Source organism: Osmerus eperlanus, chromosome 15 (genome assembly GCF_963692335.1).
Source record: "Osmerus eperlanus chromosome 15, fOsmEpe2.1, whole genome shotgun sequence".
Taxonomy (NCBI): Eukaryota; Metazoa; Chordata; class Actinopteri; order Osmeriformes; family Osmeridae; genus Osmerus; species Osmerus eperlanus.
The window spans coordinates 7,064,792-7,092,708 of NC_085032.1; the positions used below are offsets into that span (position 1 = coordinate 7,064,792).

The window sequence follows — 27,917 nt, forward strand, 5'->3', positions numbered from 1 at the left end:
CGAAGATGTTTTTTTGTTTTTTTTCTGCACAATGGACCATCAAATACAAAGTTGTGGGCATTACTTTGGTCCGCCTGCAGCAGTTATCTTTTCTTCTGCCATATTAATAACTGTGTTCTAATTAATTCCTAATTACTAAAACATACAATCTTCATCCAACATTGTATCACACAGAACAGCACATATCACCCAGTAGACACTCCACTCTTGTGGTGAAAAAAAAATACTGCATGTAGCATGCACGAAGACGTTACTGGCTAGTTATTCTAAAACGGGAATGCTAGCCACGTCACCAGTACGATAACCATATAATAAAAATTTTACCACACAAAATAGAACACTTCAAATCAAAACAACAAATTAATTTTGTTACCTGCACAATGGACCATCAAATACAAAGTTGTGGGCATTACTTTGGTCCGCCTAGACAAAATACAAGTGAACATTACAAACTCCATTAGCCAACCGCCAACGTGCTTGAAAGTCAAACGAAAATAGAAAATGATAAATAAAATACAATTCTACATTTCATTGAAATGTGATTTATATGATTGCTTATTGACAACACAAAATAGGCATTTAATTGGTATTTGTAATACAAATATATATGAAATTATTCTAAAGATTTTAATGCGAACACTTTTTGCCCAACCTACCTGCAGCAGTTATCTTTTCTTCTGCTGCAAGGCCGGATATGCTACTAACATGTGAACAATATTTCAAAATAAAAGTCTTGACCCAATGATGCAGGATTTAACAACCGCTAGCAAGGACTGTATATACAACTCCGTTACATACACCCCCCTTAAATTCTGCTAAATTGGAGACATACCGGAGAAGTACTAACAGACAAGAAAAGAGAGAAGGAAAGAAAAAGAGAAAAGAATTTGACCAGGATGTCACCAAAAAGTATCACAAGCCGTCGATTAAAACAATCCTCCAACTAAGGAGTACTTAAAGAATGGAATGGCGCCTTACCCCAGACTGAAAGTAGACCCAAGAGATGCCTGTTACACCTCAAATTCTGCTATTCTATATCTGATACTCATCTCTAACTGTTCCTTAGTCAGGTCAGACTGACTAGAATGACATCTGTTACTACAATAAGAATTTCAAAATAAGCTCTTAACTAGAGAAAAAAAAGAGGTCACTGTGGACCCTGAAGTGTCAAGCACCTGCTCATTCATCTCACAAACAAGTCTCTGTGGTGGATTGATAACTCTGCCTCGTCTCGTTCGGGCAACTGTGTTCTCAAAGCCCCGAGGTTGAATGCACACAACAAGCTCATCCGAACCTCTATCTTCATACGGGAGCACTACTTGTTGGGACTCAACATCGGATGGGTCACTGTTCGCAGAAGGAACATCACTGTTCTGCTTCCTCGCTTCACTCATGACGCCACTGGCTGAATCAAACGGCCCTGGCACACAATCAGCTACCTCACGCACTTCAGAGAGACAAGTCTGATGATCCTCCATCTCAAAATGGTCATGGCTAGAGAGCACCCAGTGCGCAGTTCGGTCACCGCTGCCATCCACCTCGGCTGGAGGGTTGACTTCAGGAACCATCTCGTCACTGCCATCCATCTCGACTGGAGGGTTAACGGGGACAACCTCATCACTGTCACTGGTCTGGGTTTCCTGTCCATCGTCAATCGGTAAGAAGTTCACAGGAAGCAGTAGATTTCGATGGATGACTCTCAGTTTGTCTGAGTTGATGTCTTTGATCTCGTAGACATGGATGTCAGGCTTAACAGCTACAACTTCATACAGAGCAGACTCCCATTTGTCTACTACCTTCCGTTTACCTCTTTCACCTCTGTTTGCAACGAGTACTCTGTCACCAATGGCAAGTGGCAAACCCTTGATCTTCCTGTTGTAAAGCCTGGCGTGGCGAGTCTGCTCTTTCTGACTGTGTTTCTGTGCAATCTGAACCGCCTCACGTAGATCTTTCCTTAGGCGTGACACAAACTCATTGTGATCCACCACTATGCCATCAGAAAGCACATGTTGGAACAGAATGTCAACCGGGAGACGAGGGACCCTGCCAAACATGAGATAGAACGGTGCAAAGCCTGTTGTCTCGTGCTCCGTGCAATTGTAGCAGAAGGTGAGTAGCTGCAGCATCTGAGGCCATTTGGCTTTGGACTTGGGTGGCAACGTTCTTATCATGGATCCGAGGGTCCTGTTGAATCTTTCAACCACACCATTGCCCATGGGGTGATACGGTGTTGTGTGAGATTTTTCAACACCTGAAAGAGTCAACAGCTCCTTGATCAGCTTGCTCTCAAAATTCGCTCCCTGATCAGAATGAATTCTCTTCGGAAAACCATAGACGAGAAAGAAGTCATTCCAGAGTCTGCGGGCCACTTGCTTGGCAGATTGATTCTTGCATGGGAATGCATGAGCCATTTTGGAAAAATGATCAGTCACCACGAGCACATCCATGGACTTCCCATCACTGACCTCTGCAGACCAAAAGTCGATGCAGACCAGCTCCATCGGCTCTGATGTGCGGATGCTTTCAAGTGGAGCGCAAGCATTTGGCTCTGGTGTCTTCCCGACAACACAGCGATGACAGTTTCTCACATAATCGTCAATGTCTCTTTTCATGCCAACCCAGAAGAATCTCTGTCTCGCCAGAGACAGCGTTCGGCTCTTCCCTTGATGACCAGCTGCATCATGAATCCCATCGAGCGCTTGAGCCTTGAGAGAGTTGGGCACCACAAAGAGAAAAAGTTGCCTGTTTGTGTTCTGGTCTCTTCTCGTCTTGCACAGTAAACCATCGTGAACAACCAGCTTGTCCCAGTATTTTAGCAGCTGACACACACTGGAGGGCTCATCTGCTCTTTCATACTTAGATGGCTTTCGTTGTCTCTCGATGTAGTAGAGGACTCGGCCGATGGTGTCATCCTGCCCTTGCTGGTCGACGAGGCTGCTGCGGGGAAAGGGGGAGTTAACCTGCTGCAGTTGAGGAGTAGCTGGACTCGCACCCATGACTTCACTCAAGCCACCAGAGGCATGAGCATCCAGAACAGCTGAAATATCTGGAGCTTCAATTGAACCAGTGTCTGAGGCTTCGTTGGTAGATGTATTGTGTGGATCTTTGCCCAATCTCAGGACCATCTGATGATTGTTGGTGTACTTGAAGGCATGTTGCACTGTGTCATCCGCAACACCACTGACATTCCTCAAGAGTGACAGATATGGCTCTGTGACAAGGCGATGGCCTATGCAAGACTGGACGAATGGCTCTCTGCTCAAAGCATCAGCAACCAAGTTTCTGGGTCCTGGAACATACTTAATATCAAAGCTGTAGGATGCAAGCTTGGCCACCCACCGCTGCTCACAGGCATCCAGTCTGGGCTTTGTCAAAATGTATGTCAAAGGGTTGTTGTCAGTCCACGCTGTGAAGTGGCGTCCCTTTAGCCAATGGCTGAACTTTTCACAGACAGCCCACTTCAATGCAAAGAATTCCAGTCTGTGAGCAGGGTAGTTCATCTGTGAACGAGACAGCGTCCTGCTGGCAAAAGCTACTGGTCTCGCTATCTTTTCACCAGGTGGGACTTGAGAAAGAACTGCTCCAACTCCATCAAAAGACGCGTCTACAGCCAGAATGAAAGGTTGGTCGAAGAACGGGTGCGCCAAAGTAACGCTGTGCAACAGACCTGTTTTCAGGGCTTCGAAAGCCTTCTGACATGCAGGTGTCCAGTCAGTAGGAGCGAGTGTCGTGACACTGAGCCTGTTCTTCAACTTCTTCCCCTTCCTCCCAGGAGTTCGCTTTCTGGAGGAGCCTGCTGTTAACCCTCGTGCTGCCTTCGGGTCACATGACCCAAAGGTTCATAACGAACCATCGTTGTGTTTACCCAATTTTACCCAATACAAAAACAAATTAAAATAATTTTCTTTTAACCTTTGCAATGTGGGGGGTCTGAGACAGCCTAGCTGTTAAAAGAAAATGCTTCACTTTGTCTTTGTATGCGGTAAATCTGTCGCAATACGACGGTGGGTCACAATGACTGATGGGTCAGAATGACCCAAAGATAACAAGGGTTAACTGGAAGAGTGGCTTGGCCTTTGCAGAACATCCCTCAATAAAGTGTTGATAATAAAGCACCATACCAAGGAACGACCTGATCTTCTTTGAACACGGTGTCTGCCCGTCAGCCTCCATTAAATCAACCTTCTGTACTTTGCTGATGGCCTCGACCTTGCCTGGATCCGTCCTAATGCCTTCTTCACAGACAATGTGGCCAAGGAACTTGACAGATCGTCTTAAGAAGAAGCATTTCTTCGGAGCCAGCTTTAAGTTGTGACTGGACAGACGGGAGAAGACCATTTCAAGGCGTTGAAGACCCACAGCCTCGGATGGGGCAAACACCATCAGGTCATCCAGGTAACACAGGACACTGCTGAAATTCTCATCTCCAAAGATGGACATCATCATTCTCATGAATGTGCCTGGACTGTTGGAGAGACCCTGGGGAAGTCTGTTGTATTCGTGCAGGCCAAAAGGTGAAGTAAAAGCTGTGTATTTCTTATGCTCTTCCTGCAGAGGTACGTTATAATAGCCTGACGTCAGATCCATGGTAGAGAAGAAGGCGTTTCCGCCCAGCGCGGCCAACACATCAGACTGGTGAGGCAACGGGTAGGCATCTCTGACAGTCCGAGCATTCAACCACCTGAAGTCCGTACAGATACGTAAGTCACCATTCTTCTTCCAGACCAGCACGAGGGGAGACGCGTAATCACTGTGCGACTTGCGGATGATTCCTTTCTCCTCCATCTCGTTCAAAGCCAGTCTTAGTTTATCATACTGGCTTGGTGGTATACGCCTGTACGGCAAACGAAAAGGTCTGTCATCAGTCAGGTGAATGCGGTGGGAAAAGCTTTTGGCTTCTCCACAGTCCATTTTGTCCCTTGAGAAGGTAGACTCATATTTCTCGATTATCTGTAGAAGCTTGTCTTTCCAGTGTGCTGACACCTCACAAGACTCCAGGTCGATGTCCGGAAGGCTTGCTTCATTTCCTCACTTGATCTGGGTGTTGAAGAAGGGCCGCTGTCAGTGCACTGTACATTTAACTTGATCTGTTCAGGCAATGGCAGATCATCCACCGCAATACAAGGCGACACATCAGCTATTTTACCGGACCATTGTTCACCTCCATCCTGTTCACAGCTACGGCCCTCTCCATAACAGCCCCATCTCTCTTTGTCAACACTGTTCTGATAGATGTCTCTGAGTGGTATTCATTCAGGATCTCTTGCACCTCTGAAGCTGACCACTTGTCAATGGTCTTAGAACGAAACGTGAGAGCTAATTCTGAATTTGGGCAGTTCCTTATGAACATGCGTGTGACCTCAACAGACAGACTGTCTTGCTGCTTACCCTGTTCCTTGAGACACTCAGTAGCAACATCAGCAGCACGGTTTAGACGAAGCCAGTAGTCATAGGGATCCTCCTGTGGCTCAGGGAGGGTCGTGTAGAAGTCTTGCAGAGGCAGGGGTGAAAACTGCTTACAACTGAAATGTTTCCTCAAAAGGCTGTATATGGAATCTGGGCTACGTCCGATGTCAACCCCACTAGATTTCACGCCCACTTTCACGACATCCTTGGCCTTGCCCCTTAAATGGATGAGGATCTCTTCACCTTGCTCCTCAGTAGATAGGCCTCCCCTCCTAATGAAAGTACGTGTGATCTCAATCCACTCTTCCAATGTAACAGAATCTGAATTGTCACCTCTAAAAGTAGGGGGATCCCTCAACTTTCTCTGACTCACTACGTGACGCTGAGATGAGGAACTTTCCATAGAGCCATGAACTGGAGTGTGGCTACCACTTTGAACACTAGAAGCAGGCAAAGGTGCTACTGGACTAGGCCTACTCAAGTGTGTGAGAACGCTGTCTGCCAGCTGCTGACCTATGTGTTGTACCATGTCACCCATCTGACCTAGAATGTCTAGAGTATTTACAGGAGTGGAAGTACAGGGGCCCTGGTGGGTGGAAGGACTACCCTGTTGTGGGTGATCAGTGCGTAAATCACCAACTAGCGAACGTGAAGCATGTGCCGCCCTCCCTTCAGCACTACCTACAGATGGACTAAGCTCTGGGAAAGAGATGGGCACCCCTAATAAACCTCTACCCCGACCAACACTAACTGGGGTTTGAAAGCACTGGGCCCCAGTAAACTGTGCGCCAGCCATGGCAATCAAAGCGATAGAAAGAGAAGAGAAAAAAATAGAGAAGTAGAAACTGCCTATATATATATATATACAACTACTGTTATATACACTAAAGTTGATACATCAATAACAGTTACTTACATGCTGCGGCGACCATAACCCATACATATGTGTACATTTGTGTATGCAGAAGTATTTGCTCAGCTGATCTCAGGAGCCGTAGGACGAAAACAGATCCACGGGTCCGAAGAGTTGTTGATCAGCGACCAATTTGTAGAAAACGGGATCACGGCACCACTGTAACCTGCGTTGTGTTTTTTCTTCAAGGACTGCAACCCTCAGGATGGACGAAGATGGGGTTTTTTTTTTTTCTGCACAATGGACCATCAAATACAAAGTTGTGGGCATTACTTTGGTCCGCCTGCAGCAGTTATCTTTTCTTCTGCCATATTAATAACTGTGTTCTAATTAATTCCTAATTACTAAAACATACAATCTTCATCCAACATTGTATCACACAGAACAGCACATGTCACCCAGTAGACACTCCACTCTTGTGGTGAAAAAAAAATACTGCATGTAGCATGCACGAAGACGTTACTGGCTAGTTATTCTAAAACGGGAATGCTAGCCACGTCACCAGTACGATAACCATATAATAAAAATTTTACCACACAAAATAGAACACTTCAAATCAAAACAACAAATTAATTTTGTTACCTGCACAATGGACCATCAAATACAAAGTTGTGGGCATTACTTTGGTCCGCCTAGACAAAATACACGTGAACATTACAAACTCCATTAGCCAACCGCCAACGTGCTTGAAAGTCAAACGAAAATAGAAAATGATAAATAAAATACAATTCTACATTTCATTGAAATGTGATTTATATGATTGCTTATTGACAACACAAAATAGGCATTTAATTGGTATTTGTAATACAAATATATATGAAATTATTCTAAAGATTTTAATGCGAACACTTTTTGCCCAACCTACCTGCAGCAGTTATCTTTTCTTCTGCTCCAAGGCCGGATATGCTACTAACATGTGAACAATATTTCAAAATAAAAGTCTTGACCCAATGATGCAGGATTTAACAACCGCTAGCAAGGACTGTATATACAACTCCGTTACATACGCAAAATGCGATATAGCCCTGTGTGGAGAAGCTGCCCCGGTAAATTGTACTACTACGGTACAGTAGTAGTACAGACTAGACTACTGCTGTGTTCGTCTTGGTAGCGATTGCGTTGGTTGAATTGGATTTAACGTTCCGTTGTACGGTTTAGGCTGAAATTAATTATTTTCATGAACAGATTGACAAAGTTTAGGCTGTGGCAATGAAGTTCAGGTTAGTAGTTAGATAGACTTTTGATTTAAGTAAGGGGAGTGCCGAACATGTTCTGTCGCCGTTTGACTTCCTACAGCTGTGTAAATGTTTTTGTAGTGTCTCGCGTAGGCTACAGCGTTGCAGTGATACACTGGATTGAAACCACAGGTAATGATAATTTCACCCACAAATCGTTTACTTGTAATCTAATGTCATAATAAATCCTACAACGAAAATGTATATGTGAGGAATGTTTATTTTAACGATTGAAAACAGATACATCATAGACCACTGTAGTATGTGTTGGCCGGGCAACACAGGCTAATGTCATGATGCTAATATTTCAGTGAAATAGTAGACTACTGTTTCCGAAAGTAGATGTACTTCCTTAATAATATCAGCTTATATTGTACATTACACATCACAATTGTGTGTCATATCACAAAGTAAAATTAGTAAATAGTTATCACCCTGGCCTCTTTGCTTGTGGCGTTCCTGCAGCTGCCTTGCAGTAAAGCTATAGTTAGCCTAGCTATCCCCCAAGTTAACAGATGCGAAACGAATGTTCTGCTACAGGTAGTCACGCGTGTTTTCGTGACGTTAGTGACGTAGTGACGTTAGTAACGTCAGTGACTGTGGCTAGCAAATTAGCCACCGTTAGCTTCACTTTTCGCCACAAAAACTTAACTTAAGCCCAAACCATGCAACGGAACGTAAATTCCAATAGAAGCAATGCAATCGCTACCAAGACGAACCTTTTGACACCGCCGTTGTGTATGTAGGCCAAATATTGATTTGCGTAAATACATTTGACCAACACTTAATCCAACTGATTTTAATGGTTAATCACTGAACCGTTTGGTAAACCTATATATTTTCATTTCAGCAATAAACAGTATATTGATTTTGAGAACTACAGAAATAAAATGTGTTTTTGTACGAACATATAAATTAACCACACATGATGAATACTCGTTATTGCTACTTTATTTCAGATTGGGGTAACCACAAAGGGAGTTAGATTAACTAAAGTTCGGGAGGAAGATAGCGCACCAAGACTCCTCCTCTACTCCAATCAAGCAAATCTCAAAAGCACGGAAGAATGCGCACCAACTCCAATCAACTTCATACGCATCAGCCTAGCGAAAGCACGGAAGAATGCGACCAAACTCCCCGTATCAATTACGAGGCTTGTATAAAGTGTCTTCCGTTGCTCTGATCCTTGTGCTAGCATGTTTTTGTTCTCCCTGTCTATCCAGGCTCCCCGGGGGATCCGGTTGAGCCGCTGCTCGGCCGTGACCCTTAAGGACTCTCCGCCACACCCCGAGTCCATACCCGGTAACTATTCATGAACCATCCCCATCACCTCCCCGGTAACTATACATGCACCATCCACATCACTTCCACCATCTCTGCATCCCCTAATCACACTCTCATCCTCCCAGGAACCCAGGCCCGGCTCTGCTACCGGCCTCCATCAGCACCAGGCTCGGCCCTGCTACCAGCCTACACCAACCGCCTCAGGCTCGGCTCTGCTACCAGCCTACACCAACCGCCTCAGGCTCGGCTCTGCTACCAGCCTCAGGCTCGGCTCTGCTACCAGCCTGCGACACCCTGCTTTAGGCTTGGCTCTGCTACCAGCCTCAGGCTTGGCTCTGCTACCAGCCTGTACCACAATGCATTAGGCTTGGCTTTGCTACCAGCCCAGCTTCAATAAAAGCTATCTATTCAATCGATGGTGTGATTACTGAACTCGTGAATTGGTCATTAGATATACGTAAAAGTGGGGGTGTAAACACTGGCAATTTCTTTCAACATAGCAGGATAGACAGCAAGGAATAGGAAGAGCTCGTGGACAAGGGATCCGTCAGAGAGGTCAGAGGGGTGGGCATGGGCACCAACAGAGAGGTCAGAGAGGTGGGCATGGGCACCAACAGAGAGGTCAGAGAGGTGGGCATGGGGCCTCTAAATGTTATGTTTTTTCTCATTTAGTTACATAATATAGAAAGTATACCTATGTTACAATTATATCTGAAAAATAGTGAAAACGACGTAATTTGCCCAAATGATTGTAGACGATGTCTTCATTGATCCTTCACTTGATTACACATAGGATGGATATTTTGGAAATTATTATTTATTATGTAAATGTGAGTAATGTAAGTGTATTGCCTAATGTGAAACTGTGTAATCTGTCTTTTACATAGTATTGGAACATATCAATTTCAGCACTTCTAAGGCCGATTTGAAACATGTATCTTGCATTGTTTGCTGTTGGATGAACTGATTGTTAAAAGTACTAAACTGAAAGAAGATCATACTGTTGTGTTTTGGTGATTAAACCAAATGTTCCCATTACATATTACAATAATCTTGTGTTTGAAACAATGATTATGTGGACTGGAAAACATGTGCAACTGACTGAAAGCATTCCATCAGGTTTTGAAAGAATGACTAGCTGCGTTAAAAGTGTGATCAGTTTGGATTTTTGTACTAAGAGTTGTGAAAATGTACACCTTACTTGTGAAAATAGTACCAAAGCGAATAAAAAAAACTGTAAAGGCACGTGAGGCAGGAGGACCCTTGCTTGTGTCTGTATGTGTCAGCTTGCAAGCTTCATGAAACGCCAGAGAGACAAGTCTGAAGAGTGAGCCTTTGTCAAAGACAAACGTCCACCACATTCAAGGACGCGGCGCACGGCTCCTGTCAGAGCTCACCTCGTCCTCGTCTCACCTCGTCCTGTCGCACATCTGCTGTCGTGTTTTATGGGAAAAAGCCTAGTTCATGCATGGCACGGGGGCAGCGCACGCCATCTTGCTCATCAACTACACTTGTGTAACTTCAAGCCCATGGGCCCATGACCGGGGGGACGTATGTGGAAAGGCTGCACAGGCACGCGCACACTAACCCATGTGTAACAAACCATCTGGCAGGTCAGGTTGGAGCCGCACAACCTTGAGGTGAAGCGAGTCATTTTTATGAAGGGAGGTGCACTCTCAACTTTTAACATTCCATTGAACATATTTTTACTCTCTTCGGATGAACAGCATTGCTGTTCAAACTTTAATTCACTTTTTTTGCAGTCAAGTTTGAACCCGGAACATTGAGCAATACAATGTGGAAAGTCCAGTTTTTTTAGTTTGTTCCCAAGAGCTTGGATGTAGATAATTAATCTCGAAAAGCATAGCAGTCCACTTGCGCACACGTAAACATTTTTTTTATATTCACTGAGGGATTTGGGATTCTAATAAACGAGAGATTCGACACTGACAGGAATCGCTCCACCATGCCCCCCTCTCTTTCTCTCTCTCTCTTGTTATCCCACAATAAGAAAAATGCTTGATAACAGAGAATGACGCACTTTGAACACCCTTCCTTTCCACACACTTCCTAATCCTTACTTAATTACCCTCCCCGTGTTTTCCAGCTCATACAAACAGGTATGTGAGGTGGGCGTGGTTGTAGTGGTGGGGTGGTGAAAGGGGGCGTGGTGTTAGGGGGTGGGTTCAGGGGGGGGAGGGGGGGGGGGGGTGAAGGGGGCATGGTGGTGGTGGCTTGCCAAGTATTTTCCAACTGCCAGTCAAGGCATTCAGGGGAAAACCCTGCTTCTAGCCTACTTAAGGCTGCAGTCGCTCCTTCCCTCACCATCCAACCAGCCTCCCTCCTGCTGTCACCACCACGCATAGAGACAAGCAGATCAGCCGGCTCCTGCTCTCCCGCACTCAGTCTCACTAGACGCCGCTCTCCGCTGCGCACGCACGCACACTCCTCGCTCCGACATGGCGTGTACCAGGCTGCTGTTGGTGCTAGTCCTCAGCTGTGTGCTCTTCACCACCTCAGAATCAGGTGAGACTGACCTGCCGCTGTTTACATTTAGTCATTTTACGTTTAGTCATTTAGCAGACGCTCTTATCCAGAGCGAGTTTACTGTTTGCTGATAAGGGTTCAAATGGATTACTGCTCGCTGCTGTTGAAGGTCACACCTTTTACTTATTGTTTCTCTGTGTGTGTCTGTGTGCCTGTATTTGAATGCGTGTCTCTGTGTATGTGTGTGTGATATGTGTGTAGCAAGCTGCTGTCTGAGGTACTACCAGCGACCTGTACGCTGCCACCGAATGATCGGATTTACCATTCAGACCATCAGCTCCAGCTGTGACCTCCAAGCCGTCATGTGAGTGAGACCCCACAGCTCCGCCACAAACCATCACACAGCCTGCGACTCGAGTGTGTTTAGAGCGGTGGTTCTCAACCCTGTCCTCAGGGCACCCCTGTCCTGCATGTTTGAGATGTTTCTCGACTCCAACACACCTGATTCAAATGCATGTTCGTTACCAGGCTTCTACAGAGCTAGATAACGACCCATTTATTTGAATCAGGTGTGCGCCACTGTGTGACAAAAAGTGCGTTCGACTTTATGCAGCGCCGGCGTCGCCTGCAGCTGCCTGCAGCCCGGCTGACTTGAAGCAGCCAATGGCATTCTCAGCTTCGAGTCAGCCGGCTGCAACCTGTTGTCGGCGGCTGTCGGCGACCCGCCGGCGCTTCATGAAGATCGAACACAGCTAAAGTGGGGAGTAGGGAGTCAGATGGCTGAGCGGTGAGGGAGTCGGGCTAGTAATCAGAAGGTTGCCAGTTCGATTCCCGGCTGTGCAAAATGACGTTGTCCTTGGGCAAGACACTTCACCCTACTTGCCTCGGGGGGGAATGTCCCTGTACTTACTGTAAGTCGCTTTGAATAAGAGCGTCTGCTAAATGACTAAATGTAAATGTAAATGTAAAGTGTGATTGTGATGATTTGAGAAACAGTTACACAATCCAGTGGACGGAGAGAGTGAGAGAGAGGTAGAGAGAGAGATGGAGACAGGGAGAGAGAGACAACGACAGAGGGAAAGAGAGAGAACGAGGGAAAGGTCATGAAAGTGGTAGCAGTGTGTGTGATGTATTCTCATGTGCTGGGAACAGATCATGTGTGAGAGACTAACAGACTCACTCTGTCCTATCTCTGCGTCATCGTAGCTTCCACACCAAAGACGGCAGGTTTATGTGTGCCGACCCTGCCAAGAAGTGGACAATGAGGGTGTTACAGTGCTTGCTGTGAGTACATCTCTATATTTGCTTTCTGGCTCCACCTGGGTTTTCAGTGTGTGTGTGTGTTTGTTGGAGAGAGAGAGAGAGTGGGGGTGGGGTGGAAGGAGTTTACATTAGTTGAAATACAATATGTTTGATTACTATCGGTGCATATTTGTTTGTTTTTATAGGAGTAGGAAGACTGACTGAAATGTTCCTGGTATGGAACTACAATTCACAAAGTCTCTGGAGCAGGGGATCCCTCAACTAATTGCTCCCCCAAGATTTCTTCAATTTCTTCTTGGGAGTTTTTCCTTGTCTTCCTTGAGGGTTTAGGTTGGTCGAGGGGCAGTTCTGCTGGCATACGCCAAGCCCTCTGTGACATTGCTTGCGAAAAGGGCTATCCAAATAAATGTTGATTTGAATACATTGCACTATACATTGCACCTTACAATACAGATGAACTTACTATGCTGAGAAAAAAAGAGTATAGTATTTTTATTTGGTTTGAAACTTGATTTTCAATGGGACTTCTGTTGGTCATTACTTTATGTGCAGTTTTACTTTGTATGTATTGCTCTGTGTAATTAATAGATCTGTTTCATAAACAGAATACTGTATTCATAATATGAATAGTAGACACAAAGATATGACTGTTGACAACATGAAGACTTTTGTGTTTGCTGTATACCACAAGTTGTGTTAGTATGGAGTCAGAGGAATGTGGAACACTTGGATATAAAGAAATATGTTGTCTCGTATTCATGTTTTGTCTGTATGTATTACATAACATTTAAATGTAATCATCTTTCTGTAAAATCACTATGTAATTTTTTCTACTAATACAGCAAAGCATACGTTCTATTTCATTAACATTTTCAGTACAACAACAATCTAAAGTTTGTTTCCACTCCTTCGCATTCAATGATCATTCCTTGATTTCTGTCATCCTGAACGTAAAAAATAAACACAATTATCAACAGCATGAAAAGTATAGTACTGTAATTACTTCAAGTCTACAATAACAAGGTTGACAAGAAACGTTTACTGAAGACATACCGACTGGAAAGTTTGGTAAAGGTTCAGTTTGAGTAGGCGTAAAACTATTTGAAGTATTTAAAATTCTCTTGCATTTCCTGCTTGATGTTGATTGCCTGTAAATGTGTGTGTGTCTGTCTACTTGTTGGTACACATGTATGAGTATGTGTGTAAGTGTGTGTGTATGAGTAGCCTATGTGTGTGTATGATTGTATGAGTAGCCTATGTGTGTGTATGAGTAGCCTATGTGTGTGTGTATATATGTGTGTGTGAGTGTATGAGTAGCCTATGTGTGTGTATGAGTGTATGAGTAGCCTATGTGTGTGTGTATATATGTGTGCGTGAGTGTATGAGTAACGTATGTGTGTGTGAGTGTATGAGTAGCGTATGTTTGTGTGTATCTAGTATGTGTGTATGTAAGAGTAGCCTATGTGTGTGTGTATCTATGTGTGTGTGTGTGAGTGTAAGAGTAGCATATGTGTGTGTGTATGTCTATGTGTGTGTGAGTGTATGAGTAGCCTATGTGTGTGGGTGTATATGTCTATGTGTGTAGGAGTGTGTGTGTGTGTGCGTGTGTCAGGGTCCCTCCAGCCCAGTGATGAGGGAGTTCTCCTCTCCAGAGCCCTCGCTGGTCTCCGGAGCCAGGCGGAGCTTGTGCCAGAAGAGCCGGCTGTGCTGTGCGGCTCGGGGCCAGCTCAGGTAGGTCTGCCTCTTCAGCAGCCTCCTCATGCTCGTGGTAGGAAGACAGCTGCTGGGCTGGGATCTCCTCCAGGAACACCAGGATCAACACGTCCTTGCGCTCGTCAAACAGGCGGAAGCTAGGGAGAATGGAGGGGGTACGGCCGGTTGGGTCAGTGTGTGTGTGTGTGTGTGTGTGTGTGTGTGTGTGTGTCTGTGTGCATGTGCACTGTGTGCATGTCTTTGCATGTGTCTGTGTGTACTTTATATCTGTCTTTGTGTTTGTGTGTGTTTGTGTGTGTGTGTGTGTGTAAGACAAAGACTCACCTGGCGACCTGGATCTCTCTGGAGCACCACTCACTCTCCAGGTAGCGACGGCTGATCACACAGATGGTCTTTCTGCTGCTGTAAATGGCGTCTGTAATGTTGTCTATGATGGCTTTGCCTGCAGAGCACATCCCATGCTGAAACACACTGTCCTCGCAGCACAAGTCACACACAAGGCTGACACCTGCTGGAGAACTGTCGCTACTGCATCTACTCCATCAATCTCTATGTGTGTCCATTTGTTGACATCCAACACACTGTATGAAAACTAGGTGGAGCTAAGTGGCAGAGCTCATGACTGCAGATCAAGAGACAACAGGTTCCTATACCTTCTCGTGAAAAGTTTAGGATTAAAATGCCTGCTAAAAGGAAAAAATGTCAACCGAGACACTCTCCCTGTCACGGTGAGGTAGGACCCAAGGCAGGAGAGGTAGCCAGACTGAGTGTTACACAAGGGGTTTATTCTTGAATAGGGAAACAGACAGGGTACTCACAGGAACAAGGGTAAGGACAAGACTAAGACTAGACACAAAACAGGAACCTAAATACACAGAACCCAACAAGACACAGGTGGACACGAAAAGACTAATGAGAACTGAAACCACTGAACGAGACACAGGTGAAGACAATGACAGACAGGGAAACACGAGGGCAGGGAAAACAAGGAGGCACGGCTGTGGCCCTGACGCTCCCCCATCCCTCCTTCCCTAGTCCCTCCATCCCTCCTTCGCTAATCCCTCCAGCTTTCCTTTCCTCATCCCTCCCTCCCTCCTCCCACATACCAGGCTGGAAGTCTCGATGGTGCAGACACAGTTTCCATCCCTGCTCGCCCTCCAACACAGGCAGCATCTGCCTCAGCACCCAGGGCACCTTCATCGTGGACGTTGTAGGACACAAAGGCGTCGTACTGGCACGCTCCCCGCCCATTCTTCCGCTTGGCGTCGAAGAGGAACGCCCTGAAGAGGTAGTACGCGTAGACCACCTGCCGTCGCAGGTGGTGGCGGGAGAGGGCGCCGGCGAGGACAGCGAGGACAGCGCAGGTGGTGGAGACGTAGAAGGAGAAGCTGATGCTTTCCAGACAGGAGCGTGTGTCCAGATCGAGCAACTGGGAGCCCTTGAGGTTTGCCGGGAAGATGCAGGTGTAGCTGTGTCCTTCCAGGACCTGGGTCTGAGCGTTGTTCTCGATGAAGTCCAGAAGCCAAGCGTTGGTGCAGTCGCACGTGAAGTCGTTGCGTTGCAAGTCGAGGTAGGTCAACGCCGGGAGAGATTTCAGGACGGTCTCGTTGATGATGGAGAAGGCGTTTTGCTGGGCCTGCTTGGACAGGTTGGCATGTATGAGGAAATCTAACGACTGAAGTTTGGTTGTGCTCACGAAGAGCTGTTCCAGTTTTTGGATCGGGAGAAACAGTTCTGGATCAAGTTTTACCAAGTTGTTGGAGTTGATTTCTAGAGACTTTAATTGAGGCGTGTGAGTAAACATCTCCGGTTTCAGGGACGTTATGCGAATATTTCTGGCTTTGAGTTCGGATAGGTTTGTCAAGCCTTTCAAGAAGTTGGCCGGTAGGTTAGACTTTAGCCTGTGGTGTTGGGTGAAGATGATGAGGGTCTGAAGAGATGACAGGTTCGCAAAGGGCGGATCTGGAATGGTGTCGTCTGTGTCATACTGACATTTATTGTCAAACATATTTAGATGTGTAAGATGACTCAGTCTGCTGAAGACCTCCTGTCTGATTCCCTGTTTACCACAATCAATCTGATTTTGCGACAGGGTCAGTTTTTTGAGGTTGATCAGACCCTCAAAGGCCCCAGACTCTAATATGTTAATCTGGTTACTAACTAGAGTCAAATTGGTGAGCGACCGTAAACTTTTAAAGGTTCTGTGTTTGATGTTTGTGAGTTTATTGGAGTTCAAATACAGACTTTTCAGATTCGGCAAAGAGTTTTTGAAGGCTTTGCCCAGACTGTGAATTCGGTTGTTACTAAGCCTCAATATTTCCAACGCATTCAAATCTTGAAAAAAACAGGCCTCCAGTTTAGAGATGAGATTTGAGAAAAGAGTGAGAACAGTGAGTTGTGTCAGATGAGCAAAATCCGAGCACCCTAGCCGACGGATGTTGTTGTGACTTAAATCCAGGGTTTTCAGCTTGGTCAGATTGCTAATGACAGTAGGAACCGAGGTGAGGTTATTTTGACTCATCTTTAGACTAGCCAGCTGCTGCAGAGCTGTGAAAGAGGACCCCGACACGTTAGAAATACTGTTGTTGCTAAGACCCAGATAAGTCAGTTGGCCGCACGATTTGAGGAGATCTCCCGGGACAGCAGTAATGCGGTTCTTCGTCAGCAGGAGGCTGGTCAGTGTTGGGATCCGGCAGGCGACGGTAATGAGCGGACTAAGGGCCTCTGATTCGTCATTTAGCGTTAGACTTGTCAGGGACGAGTTGACAGTCTGCAGAACCGCACGCAAACTTTCCAAAGACATGTGACCACCTCCTAGGTAAAGTTTGGACACATGTTGTAGGAAAGACTTGTTCTGCACGTCCCAAATCATGTCCTTCTGGCTACAGTTGTATAGATTTAATGTGGTCAGTTTAGGAAAAATGTCTGACGTCAGCCTGAATGATTTCAGTGGATTATGTGATATATCTAGTGAATTTAATGCCAAGGACCTGTTTGATATTTCCGGTGAATTAAAATACATAAATGTGTTATTCTGAATGTCCAACTCATGCAGACCTGGGGTGTGCTGTAATATGTGGCGAATAATCTCTAATTTATTCAAGCGATTGTTGCTAAGATCCAAAATTTGTAACTTTGAGCATGACTCAAAGGATGAATTTGTGATGGAGGAGATCCGGTTTCTGTCCAGCTGTAGAGACAGCAGGTTGTTCAGACCTTGGAAGATGTGTTTTGAAAGGTAGGTGAGATGATTACAGGCCATATTCAAACTCTTTAGAACCGGCAGGTTTGCGAATGATCCGTCCTCAACAAGGAAGATGTGGTTTTGTCTCAAACTTAAAGATCTAAGAAGTGATGTGTTATAAAAATCGTTTTTTTTTTATTTGAGACATATTATTACCATTGATTTCTAAAAACACCACCAATGATGGAATATCCTTCGGCACGACTAACAGGTTTCTTTTGACACAAATCACGGACATGTCAATTTTGGTGTTTTTGAAAACAACTCGGCATCCCTTCAGTGAGTAGCAGCTAACTGAACATTGACCAGCGTAGCACACCAGCAAGCACAGAATGACAAGAATCTGACTCCGAGCAAATGTGAACTCACTTCCCCTTCTCGTTTCAGCAAAACCAGGGTTTGTGGATTGTCTCTTTTCACCAACACAGGAATGTTGGTTAGTCTCGGGCATATGTTGAATCCCCATCATGTCCCGTTTAAGATGGAAATAGTTTATCCTAGACATTAAAGAAAATATTATACAACATATTGGTGTTATGATTTTAGATATTAGTTTGACATGTTTGATAGGATTTTGTAATTAAACTGAATAATTAGCCTACTCAATGCTCACTGTCCCAACCATAAGATAACATTTATAACATTTTATAATAATTGTTATTTAGGTTCCAAAATTGTCGTTAATCGCAACATATTTGAGTGTTGGATAACAACCTAGCCTAAATCAGGGGTTCTTAAACTTTTTGGGGCAAGGGACTGCTTACAGGGGAGAACATTTTACATCCACGGACCCCTCCCATAATCGTAACAGCCATTCAGCATACCCTTTGTGCTCTTAAATTGACATAATTTGCTTGTTTTATTGGTGCAAATGGTCCCCATCTGTTAATTATTTTAACAAATAATGTTAATTATTAATTGTTTTCACGTTTTAATGATACAGCACAATTTTACAATTTGATAATGTATGCTAAATTACCACTTTGAGAACCACTGCTCTAAACTATGGAGTTGCCATGGCTTAGCACATCTCTTTGTGTAAAGGTTTAGCTCCATCACCCACTGGGTTATCATCCTGAAGATAATTCCTTATAACATATTATGTCTTCCAGTTTTTTCTGTGGTACACTCACTCTACAAGGAGAATCACATTTGGTGTTAGACTTATAGTCTAGTCTTTAGTTTTGATTCATTACATATATTTCTGTTTGGTAAAGCACATATTATCATCAATGCAGTTATGTTTATTTGGAGTATGTGCATTTGGAGTGTGTGAAGTCAAGACAGGCCTGTCAAGACAGGCTACTCACAGTCCACAGAGATCCACAGACAACCCTGGTGTGGCTTCTGATTCCAGTCTTGTGTGACCACGTCGACTCGAACAGCGTGCTTATGAACAGGGAGGAAAACAAGAAGCGAGGAAGACAGGCATTGTGATTCATGCATGTATCCGGAATCTAATGACTTGGGGTCAACAGTTACATCTTTGATAATAGAGTAAGTGCAGTGTTTCACTTCACCATTAGTTTAACTGACATGAGGTTGTGCTTCTTAAAATGAGTCAACAACGAGTAAATAAAGGAAGTGTAATCCTACTGTTAATTAAATGAAGGAAGCTCACTGGTGGGAAAAACCTGCGTCTGTCCTGTCCACTTTAGTCCACAGTTTTGTTTTTCCACCAGCAGATGTTGCTGTTACGCAAGGGATGTTTTCTGTTTGCTGACGGTCCTGTAGAACACATTTAAAAAAACTATGTCCAAAGAACAATGGAAATAGGATCACTAGGATCACATTTCCACCTGTGTGTGTGAGAGATAATGTGTATCTGAGAGAGAGAGTCGCTTTCTCCCTGTGTGTGTGTGTGTGTGCATGTGTGTGTGCTTGTGTGTGCGTGAGCGCGCACGCATTTCAATCTGAAATTCAGAGCTGGCAGCGTTGGGCTCTGACAAACCCCACCAGGAGCCTGAAGTACTGTCCTCTTAACCCACTTAAACACACACACACACACACAAACTCATAGTGACTCATGGTGCCAGTGTACACTGCACCATGTGGCACTGCCACCCAGAGGCCATCTGGCCTATGAGATGCCAGTGAGATGGGTTTGAGGGTATTTATGGTTGTGCGGAATCTGTGTGCCATCTCTATAATGCAAATACACTCACACACACACACATACAAGGTTCTTACTCCTACAAGTGATGTCTCATGAACACACCGCATCATCTCGAGTAGCAGAAGTGGCGGCAGTGAGTCACCACCTCCTCACCACGGCCCTAGGGCCTCTGCTCAGCTGATGAGGGGCAAGCGAGGGGCGAGCAGGACGGCCACCTTGACATTTGTGAGGGGCAGTGATCTAAATATTGATTTGTTTTTCGGACAGCCTCGGGACCATAGGGTTGACTCTGTGTACATACAGATCAAGTTATGATGCACATCTAGACTTGTATGTGGTCCACCCAATTCTATAGGAGGGCATTTGCATAATTTGTCATAAGTGCAGCTGGGCCACTGGCTGTTATAAGCTGTCATCTTTTTAAATGTATGTCTGTTTAATGTATTTTCTAAATGTTGTAGTTAGGCAACTTATCTTAAGATGTTGAAGCATATTCACACACAAACGTACCAACGCACACACACACACACGACCCGATTAAGCGTCTGTAGGGACCGGGTTTTCCATATATCTGAGGATGTTATTCGCGTGGGAAATACTCTGCCGCGCAGCCACCCACGGGGCGCGTGCCCGATTTAATCATATCTCCTCCCGCTGCAAGAAAGGTAGAGAGAGAGAGAGAGTGAGAGAGAGAGAGAGAGAGAGAGAGAGAGAGAGAGAGAGAGAGAGAGAGAGAGAGAGAGAGAGAGAGAGAGAGAGAGAGAGAGAGAGAGAGATGACAGTGTCGATGCTGCTGAGTGTCGAGTCCAATCCCCGGTGTGTTATCTCTCTGCTAGACAGTCGGTAACGGAGCTGCTCCTCACGGGAGCAGACGGCAGGCGCGCGAGGAAGGGAGGGAATGAGAAAGCGCGAGGGGTTTCATTCTGGTGACACATGTCAGATATAGGCTCAAGCTGTGGAATGTATCGGATGCCAGTGCACACACAGACGGGCTGTCCCGCGCAATGCCGCGCGCTGTAACGTCGCTGCACTAACGGGAGACAAACTCCCGCGGAAAGAGGCAAAGACACATTGGAGAGACTGATAGAGGGACTGGGCAACGGCCGCGGCGGAGAGTGTGTGAAGTTTCCCGATGGCGCTGGTGATGGAGCCGGTGAGCAAATGGAGCACGAGCCAGGTGGTGGACTGGATGAAAGGTGCGACACACACTTAAACACACACACTTTCAAACCCACGCACACTTGAATTGTGTAGCCTACGTGTGTCTGTTAGAAAGATTGACGGAGTGAGTGAGATAGAGAGCGCCTGTACAGGCTATGCGGGATGAAAACACTCACCGCGTGCGGAGGTGTGAGCACGCGCGCTGTGTTGTAGACTCTGTCGGCATCATCAGGCCTAAAGCTCCAGCTGAAAGGGATGTTACAATAATGTGGATGATTGTTGATGCATTACATGTGGCTGTTGTGTTTGTGTTTTTGTTTGTTTGAGGGAGCAAGTTCACAATGTTTAATCGACCAACATTGATAATTAATAATTGAAATAGTGAAATAGTGGCTTAGTCTACTTTTACAAAAGTCTTGGTTGACTAAACCTATTTTATTCAGTAATATGTACAAAAATAGTGGAATTCTATGATTTATCAGAAACCAGTTCAGCCTCTGGCTTGTTCTATGGATATAACTGAGACTTGGGGCGGCTGTGGCTCAGGGGGTAGAGAGGGTTGTCTGTTAATTGCAAGGTTGGCGGTTCGATCCCCGACTCCTCCTAGGTCATGTGCCGAAGTATCCTTGAGCAAGACTCTGAACCCCAAGTTGCTCCCGATTGGCAGGCCGGCGCCTTGCATGGTAGCTCGCTGCCGTCGGTATGTGTGAGTGAGAGTATGAATGGGTGAATGAGAGGCAAACATTGTAAAGCGCTTTGAGTGCCGCTAAGGTAGAAAAGCGCTATATAAATGCAGTCCATTTTAACCTTTGACCTCACTCACCTCCCTATCAAACACATGCAACATCTGCCAAATGAATACAATTGATATGTAACACAGCTTTCTACAGCCCAGCGCAGAGAGGATGACAGGAAAGAAGGATTCCAGCTGTCAACAGTAACTCTCTCTTCAACCCACTGCACTCTCTTTCCTCTCGGCCTCGCTCTACTTCCCTCTCTCTGCCCACCCCCCCCTCCCTCAAATCGTTAGGAGTAAAGTTAGTTAATATTCATAGCAGGTTTATACCTCTAGGCCTTTAAGGAGTCAGTGTGTTAGTGAGTGCTGATCAGGATCACTGGACCTCGAATGGAGCTAACATACCGGATGACGTCACAAAAATGGCAAACTAAAGAGAGCGGACACTGCCACATTTAGGCGCTCAGGATAATAGTTCTAAAAGGTCTGAGAGAGGGTGTAATATGGATGTTGGGGATTCGAACCAGCAACCGTGAGAAGGTGGTCCCTGTAGTCGACAAAGGAACCAGATAAAATCATAGTCATCTTCTCCAGATATGTTTTAGTAGTGCCTGAACACAGTAAATATTCATTTTGTGTGTGTGCGTGTGTTTGTGTGTGTGTTTGTGTGTGTTTGTGTGTGTGCGGGCACAGGAGTGTGCGGGTGTATGGTGAGCTGTTCATCTCAGACCGTCTGTGCAGAACAGCTGACAGACACACACACACCACTACCCTGAACAGACGGCTCCAACCAGGCCCACATAGACACACACACACACACACACACACACACACATACACACAAGCGGCGCACACACACACACCCGCAGACACACACCCGCACACATACACACCCGCAGACATACACCCGCAGGCACACACACACACACATACACACACATACAAGTGGCATGTACTCTTGTGGTATTTAGTCCATGCTCGCTCTCCTGGGTGTGTCTGTGGTGACAGTATGGAATATGATATTGCACTGAAGCTTTGTCTGTGTGTGTGTGTGGTGTTAGTGTGTGTGTGTGTGTGTACCGTATGTTATACCAAACAGCCAAATGCCAGGGCAAGCCAGGGCCAAAGATCTTGGTCTGTTTGCTTAGCTACAGACTAGCATTAACGTTGTATATGGGGGAAACAACGGGGGTAGCTGTTAGCTCTTAATAGCACACTGTATCTAAATCACTTCACAGACAGAGCCTTCTAACCAGCAACACTAGGAGCATAATCCTATTCAGAGGTCTAACAATGTCACCCAACAGGGGTCATCTATTTACAAGAGACCAGGGATGAGATGGAGAAGACAGGAGGAGAGGGGAAAGAGAGAAAAGGAGAGGGAGGAGAGAGGAGGAGAGAAAGAGAGGAAAGGAGAGGGAGGAGAGAGGAGGAGAGAAAGAGAGGGAAAGGAGAGGGAGGAGAGAGGAGGTGAGAAAGAGAGGAAAGGAGAGGGAGGAGAGAGGAGGAGAGAAAGAGAGGAAAGGAGAGGGAGGAGAGAGAGGAGGAGAGAAAGAGAGGAAAGGAGAGGGAGGAGAGAGGAGGAGAGAAAGAGAGGTGATGAGAGGACAGAGGAGGAGAAGAGAGGGAAGAAGGAGAGGAAGGGTGAGGAGAAGGAAGGAGAGAAAAGGAGAGGAAGGAGAAGGAAGGGAGAGAAGAGGAGAGGGAGGCGAGAGGGAGGAGTGCGAGGAGAAGAGAAGAAAGGAGAGGGGAGGAGAGGAGAAAACCAATTATATTACTGTGTTAAACAACATTATACAGCATCTTGGGGGCATGGAATTTATGCAATTTATGTAAGATGCTGAATCACAGTAAGCAGCACCAACTCACAAGCAGAAAGACAGGCAGACAGACTGACAGGTAGAGCCAGACAGACAAACTAACAGGCAGTTAGATGCACAGGTGTTTTCCAGTAACACTGACGACTCAGTTTATCTATTGCTTTGTTTGAGCCTAACTGTTAGTGCTTCCTTCAGTGTCAAACTAGACAGGTGGATACAGCCAACTCTATAGGTCTATACATGTCTGTGTGTGTGTGGTGTGTGTGAGTGTGTGTGTGTACGTCCATGTCTGTCAGTGTGTGTTTGCGTCTGTGCACCAGAGCGTGCGTGTGTGTGCGCATGAGTGTGTGTGGGTGTGTGTGTGTGGCTTGCCTGCTGCTGAGAAAAGTGTGTCTGTGGGAGTTGAGTGTCGTGAGTCAGCAATGAATCACTTAGCACTGTACCAACGACGACGCGGCGGTGCGCGCACGCACACACACACAAGAATCTAACACATCCATACTGTATTCTCACACACACCTCCTCAGTGTTATGGTCTGCTTTACAGTAGATAATAATATGATGCGGGGGATATCGGAGGAGTTGGTGTTCTGAAGTTCATGCTGGAGAGAATGTTTGGGTGGAGTGTGTGTCTGGGTGTCTTTCTGATCAGTATTCAGGGCTCGGTCTCTTCCCTGACAGTGATAAACGATGCAGATTAACTGTGAACTCCGTCTCTCCATATCTCCCCTGTTCTTCCTCCAGTTCCCCGCCGTCTCTCTGTCGCGTCCCCACGGTAGTGACACTCAGCCTGGTGACCAGTTCCTGGTGCCACAAATCAGCCTCTTATTGACATAGCTCGACTCCCAGCAATCACCGGCAATTATCAGGTCATTATCAGCACGTCGTCCTGTCAGCTCCAAACGACTCACTCGGAAAACAGGCTGCTATGAAAGTCATCAAATAGGGGATGATCTTTTTTTTCTATCATCTGTGTCACTCCCAGGGCTCCTCCCTAGTCAGCTCCTCAGGCCCCTCCTCCCCCTTTTTCCACCCGCAAGGATCTCTTACGAGGAAGTCACGTGTTAACGGCTCTGGTCTTTTTTTTTCTGATTGACTGGTGGGGACTGCTAAGTTGAGATCTGGGGGAGTGTTTTAGGGGAAAAGCGGTTGAGGTGCGGCTTTCATCAGCCAGTGATGTCTGGAAGGCTGTGCGGGCTCTTTGTAGTTCCGCCTCCAAACACTGTGTGAGGTAGGGAAGGGGGTCAACTGAGGATTGGGTCGGGAAAAGGGGTTGGTGCTGTGTGTGTGGAGGGGGTGTGGTGGTGTGTGAGGGGTGGGTATGGGGTGTTGGAAAGCCGAGAAATGCTCTCCGTATGCAATACAGTTGATGACAGACAAAATGTGTGTGGTGTGCATTTCCACAGCTGCAGTAGGGACCACTCTCCTCCTTGGCCTTCCTCCTCTTCCCCCCTCATCTTCTGTGCTCGCTCTCGTCTTTTCCTCCCTCTCTCCTCCTTCCTCCAGGTTTCCCCGAAGTGTGGTTATGATGGATGACTGTTGTTACGGGGCTGTAGCTGCAAGCTGGGGAAATCAATGCTTTTCCCCTAAAAGGACTGTGTGTGTGTGTGGTTGGGGGGGGGGAGGCTTGTGTGTACAACCTAGTTTGGTTATGAGGTTACCAGAATATTACAGGATGCAAGACCACAACATAGTTTACACACCGCAGTGCAGTCAAAAGCAATCTCTTCAGCAGAGCATTGCTTGGTGATTTCTTTTGCATTACGACTGCAGGAAGATTTCATATATACACAGGCTTTAAGTATGGAACTGCATAAAGTCGGTGTGTGTGTGTGACGTAGCTACGAACTCTGCATGACAGTTGGGAGGACTCTGGTCAGGGCTGAGACTGGAGGAGAACTGTCCTCGTATGCTCCTCCCTTCCCCTGAACTCAGCAAAACCACACACACACACAGGCTTGTGCACACACACGCAGGCTTGTGCACACACAAACTGGCTTACGCACACGCACACACACACACAAACAACACACACAGGCTTGCAGTCACACACACACGCAGGCACACACACACACCACACACAATGCTGAGGTTTGACAATAGAAATGAGGAGTACTCTACAGCTTTAACCTGTTCAGTTGCCTGAACCTCCTGTGGTCTTCACTCCTGCTGTTCTCAGTGCAGCTGGTTACCTGGGTCCTGCAGAAACATCTCTGTCAGAGCTGTTCTTTAGCTGATTGTAATTGTATTTCAGTGGTTAGGGTCATGGAGTGGTCTGGATTTACCCAACCACAGTGCAAAATAGCCACATGGCAGTAACATCCCAGTAACACTTTGGTAACATCCCAGTAACATCCCAGTAACACCTTTGTAACATCCCAGTTCAATTAGGGTAACAAAAACATGTATGGCAGTTGCATAGACAGAATTTTATTTTGGGGCGGGTCCCATGTTAAAATGAAGGGGATCACAAGAATAACTAATGAACAATTCCTTCATTTTAATGTAAGCAATCCAAAATCTGAGTGTAAGCAATCCTAAATGAGTGGCTACGCTACTGGCGTGTGGGTGGGACGTGCATGTGTGTGCGGTTGTGGGTGTGTGCAAGCCTGCGAGTGTGTGCTTGTGTGTCTGTGTGTGTCTTTACATGGGGGGGGGGGGGGGGGGGGGGGATACAGTGTGTCGTTGTGTTTGTGTATGAATCACACTGACTCTTTGTTCTTGTGTGTGTGTGTGTGTCAGGCCTGGATGACTGCCTGCAGCAGTACGTGGGTGTGTTTGAACATGGAGGTGTGTGTGGGGAGAGGCTGCTGAGGATCAAGCCACGCCGAGCTGGAAGAGCTGGGCGTGTCTCGGATCGGACACCAGGAAACTCATCCTGGAGGCCGTGGACCTGCTCTGCGCTCTGGTGAGGCTGTCTCTGACTCTGTCTCTGATTCTGACTCTGACTCTGTCTGTCTGTCTGTCTGTCTGTCTGTCTGTCTGTCTGTCTGTCGGTCTGTGTCTCTGTCTCTGTCTCTGAGGGGGTGTGGGGGGGGTGTAGTGGGGGGGGGGGGACACCTGCTCTGCGCTCTGGTGAGGCTGTGTCTGTCTCTGAAGTTGTGTGTGTGGGGGGGGGGGGACAGTACTGTAATGTGTTTATATGTGTTGTTCATGTGTTTGTGTACTGTACATATGTGTGTCTTGTATTGAGTAGTGTGTGTGTGTGTGGTGGTGGTGGTGGTGGGGGTTTGTGTATGTGTGCGAGTGTGTGAGTGTTTGTGTGTGTATGTGTGTGTGAGCTGTACAGGCATGCTTCAGTTGGTCGATCTCTTCAGTGCTAAGTCTGCATGACTGTGCTTGCTAGCCAGCTGGAAAAAGTTTGAAAATACGATCCGGAAATAGTGTTTGTGTGTGTATCTTAATGTTTAAACAAAGAAGAATGTTTATTCAGAATGATAATGACCGAATGTGTGTGCGTGTAGAACTCAGGTCTGGAGACGGAGAGTGTGAGGACCCTGGCTCACAAGCTCGGCGCCTCGGCAAAAAACCTCCAGAACTTCATCTCCGGCCGCCGGCGCAGCAGCCAATCAGAGAGCAGGATCTTCTCGTCGCCTTCCAAACGACCTCCTGACTTCTGTGGTTGATCTCATCACCGCCGCCAAGAGTTTACTGGCCTGGCTGGACAGGTATCACACACACACAGAAACACACAAACACATACACACTCACAGGCTTGAGCACACACGCACACACACACACACACGCAGGTTGTTTGTTTTACTATCCAGTGAGTACCTGCAGCTCACTCCCATTCAAAATCCTGTTAAGCCTAATCCTGAATCCTAACTCTGAATCCTAACCTGAATCCTAACCCTGAATCCTAACCCTGAATCCTAACCCCTAATCCTAACCCCTAATCCTAACCCAACCGTTCATGTAATTCTAACCCTAAAAAACTAAACCCCCTAAACCCCCTTAAAATGGCACAAGAACGTTTCTCCACTAGGTATATTTTTTCAAAGCTTATCTTACCTTATCCTTGTTGGGTAGGTTAAACAAGACTCTCGCACACTCACACAGCGCACACACACAATCACACAAACACACACACACTGAAACATGGATGTGATCTTTGTCTGAAAGAGGAAATGTCAGGTCGTGTTGTTATGTGTTTGGGGGAGCAGAGCAGAGTTGGCTCGCTGTCGCTTTTCATCTCTCTATTGGCGTGTCTCCCTTTGTCTCTCTCTCCCCTCTCTCTCTCTGTGTCTTTCTCTCTCTCCACTCTCTCAGTCTGTGTGTCTCTCTCCCTCTCTTCTTTTGTTTTCCTCCATCTCTCTCATTCTCTAGCTGTCCTCTCCCCAATCTCTCATTCTTTATCTCTCTTTCTCTCTCTCTCTCTCTCTCTCTCTCTCTCTCTCTCTCTCTCTCTCTCTCTCTCTCTCTCTCTCTCTCTCTCTCTCTCTCTCTCTCTCTCTCTGCCTCTCTCTCTATTTCTCTCCCCCCCCCCCTCTCTCTCTCTCTTCTCTCTCTCTCTCTCTCTCTCTCTCTACTCTCTCT

The 27,917-nt window shown here is 46.2% G+C and overlaps 3 protein-coding genes across 3 annotated transcripts in view; 2 read left to right on the forward strand and 1 right to left on the reverse strand.

Annotated features, from left to right (window-relative positions):
- The first annotated feature begins 11,141 nt into the window (after positions 1–11,141).
- Positions 11,142–13,573, forward strand: ccl20b (chemokine (C-C motif) ligand 20b). Its single transcript, XM_062479839.1, has 4 exons — positions 11,142–11,364; positions 11,587–11,689; positions 12,532–12,609; positions 12,774–13,573. The coding sequence occupies exons 1-4, from the start codon at positions 11,298–11,300 to the stop codon at positions 12,790–12,792; spliced, it is 267 nt and encodes an 88-aa protein (XP_062335823.1). The 5' UTR covers positions 11,142–11,297; the 3' UTR covers positions 12,793–13,573.
- An 86-nt stretch (positions 13,574–13,659) lies between these two features.
- Positions 13,660–17,823, reverse strand: LOC134035047 (toll-like receptor 13). The gene is given in 5 exon segments (XM_062479838.1): positions 13,660–14,349; positions 14,351–14,438; positions 14,626–14,743; positions 15,408–15,492; positions 15,494–17,823. Coding segments are annotated over 5 exon segments (2,514 nt in total). The 5' UTR covers positions 17,564–17,823; the 3' UTR covers positions 13,660–14,196.
- A 2,573-nt stretch (positions 17,824–20,396) lies between these two features.
- The window catches only part of cnksr2a (connector enhancer of kinase suppressor of Ras 2a), a 19,355-nt gene continuing 11,834 nt past the window's right edge, over positions 20,397–27,917 (forward strand). The window contains 6 exon segments of the mRNA XM_062480343.1: positions 20,397–20,857; positions 26,121–26,197; positions 26,199–26,249; positions 26,251–26,286; positions 26,843–26,962; positions 26,964–27,032. Of these exon segments, the coding sequence (XP_062336327.1) occupies positions 20,794–20,857; positions 26,121–26,197; positions 26,199–26,249; positions 26,251–26,286; positions 26,843–26,962; positions 26,964–27,032 (417 nt within the window). The 5' untranslated portion in view covers positions 20,397–20,793.

Bases quoted from the DNA above. Each gene is read 5' to 3' on its own strand.
- ccl20b (XM_062479839.1), top strand. From the start codon at position 11,298: ATGGCGTGTACCAGGCTGCTGTTGGTGCTAGTCCTCAGCTGTGTGCTC. The intron at 11,365-11,586 runs GTGAGACTGACC...ATATGTGTGTAG, and splicing joins CTTCACCACCTCAGAATCAG to CAAGCTGCTGTCTGAGGTAC. The intron at 11,690-12,531 runs GTGAGTGAGACC...GCGTCATCGTAG, and splicing joins TGTGACCTCCAAGCCGTCAT to CTTCCACACCAAAGACGGCA.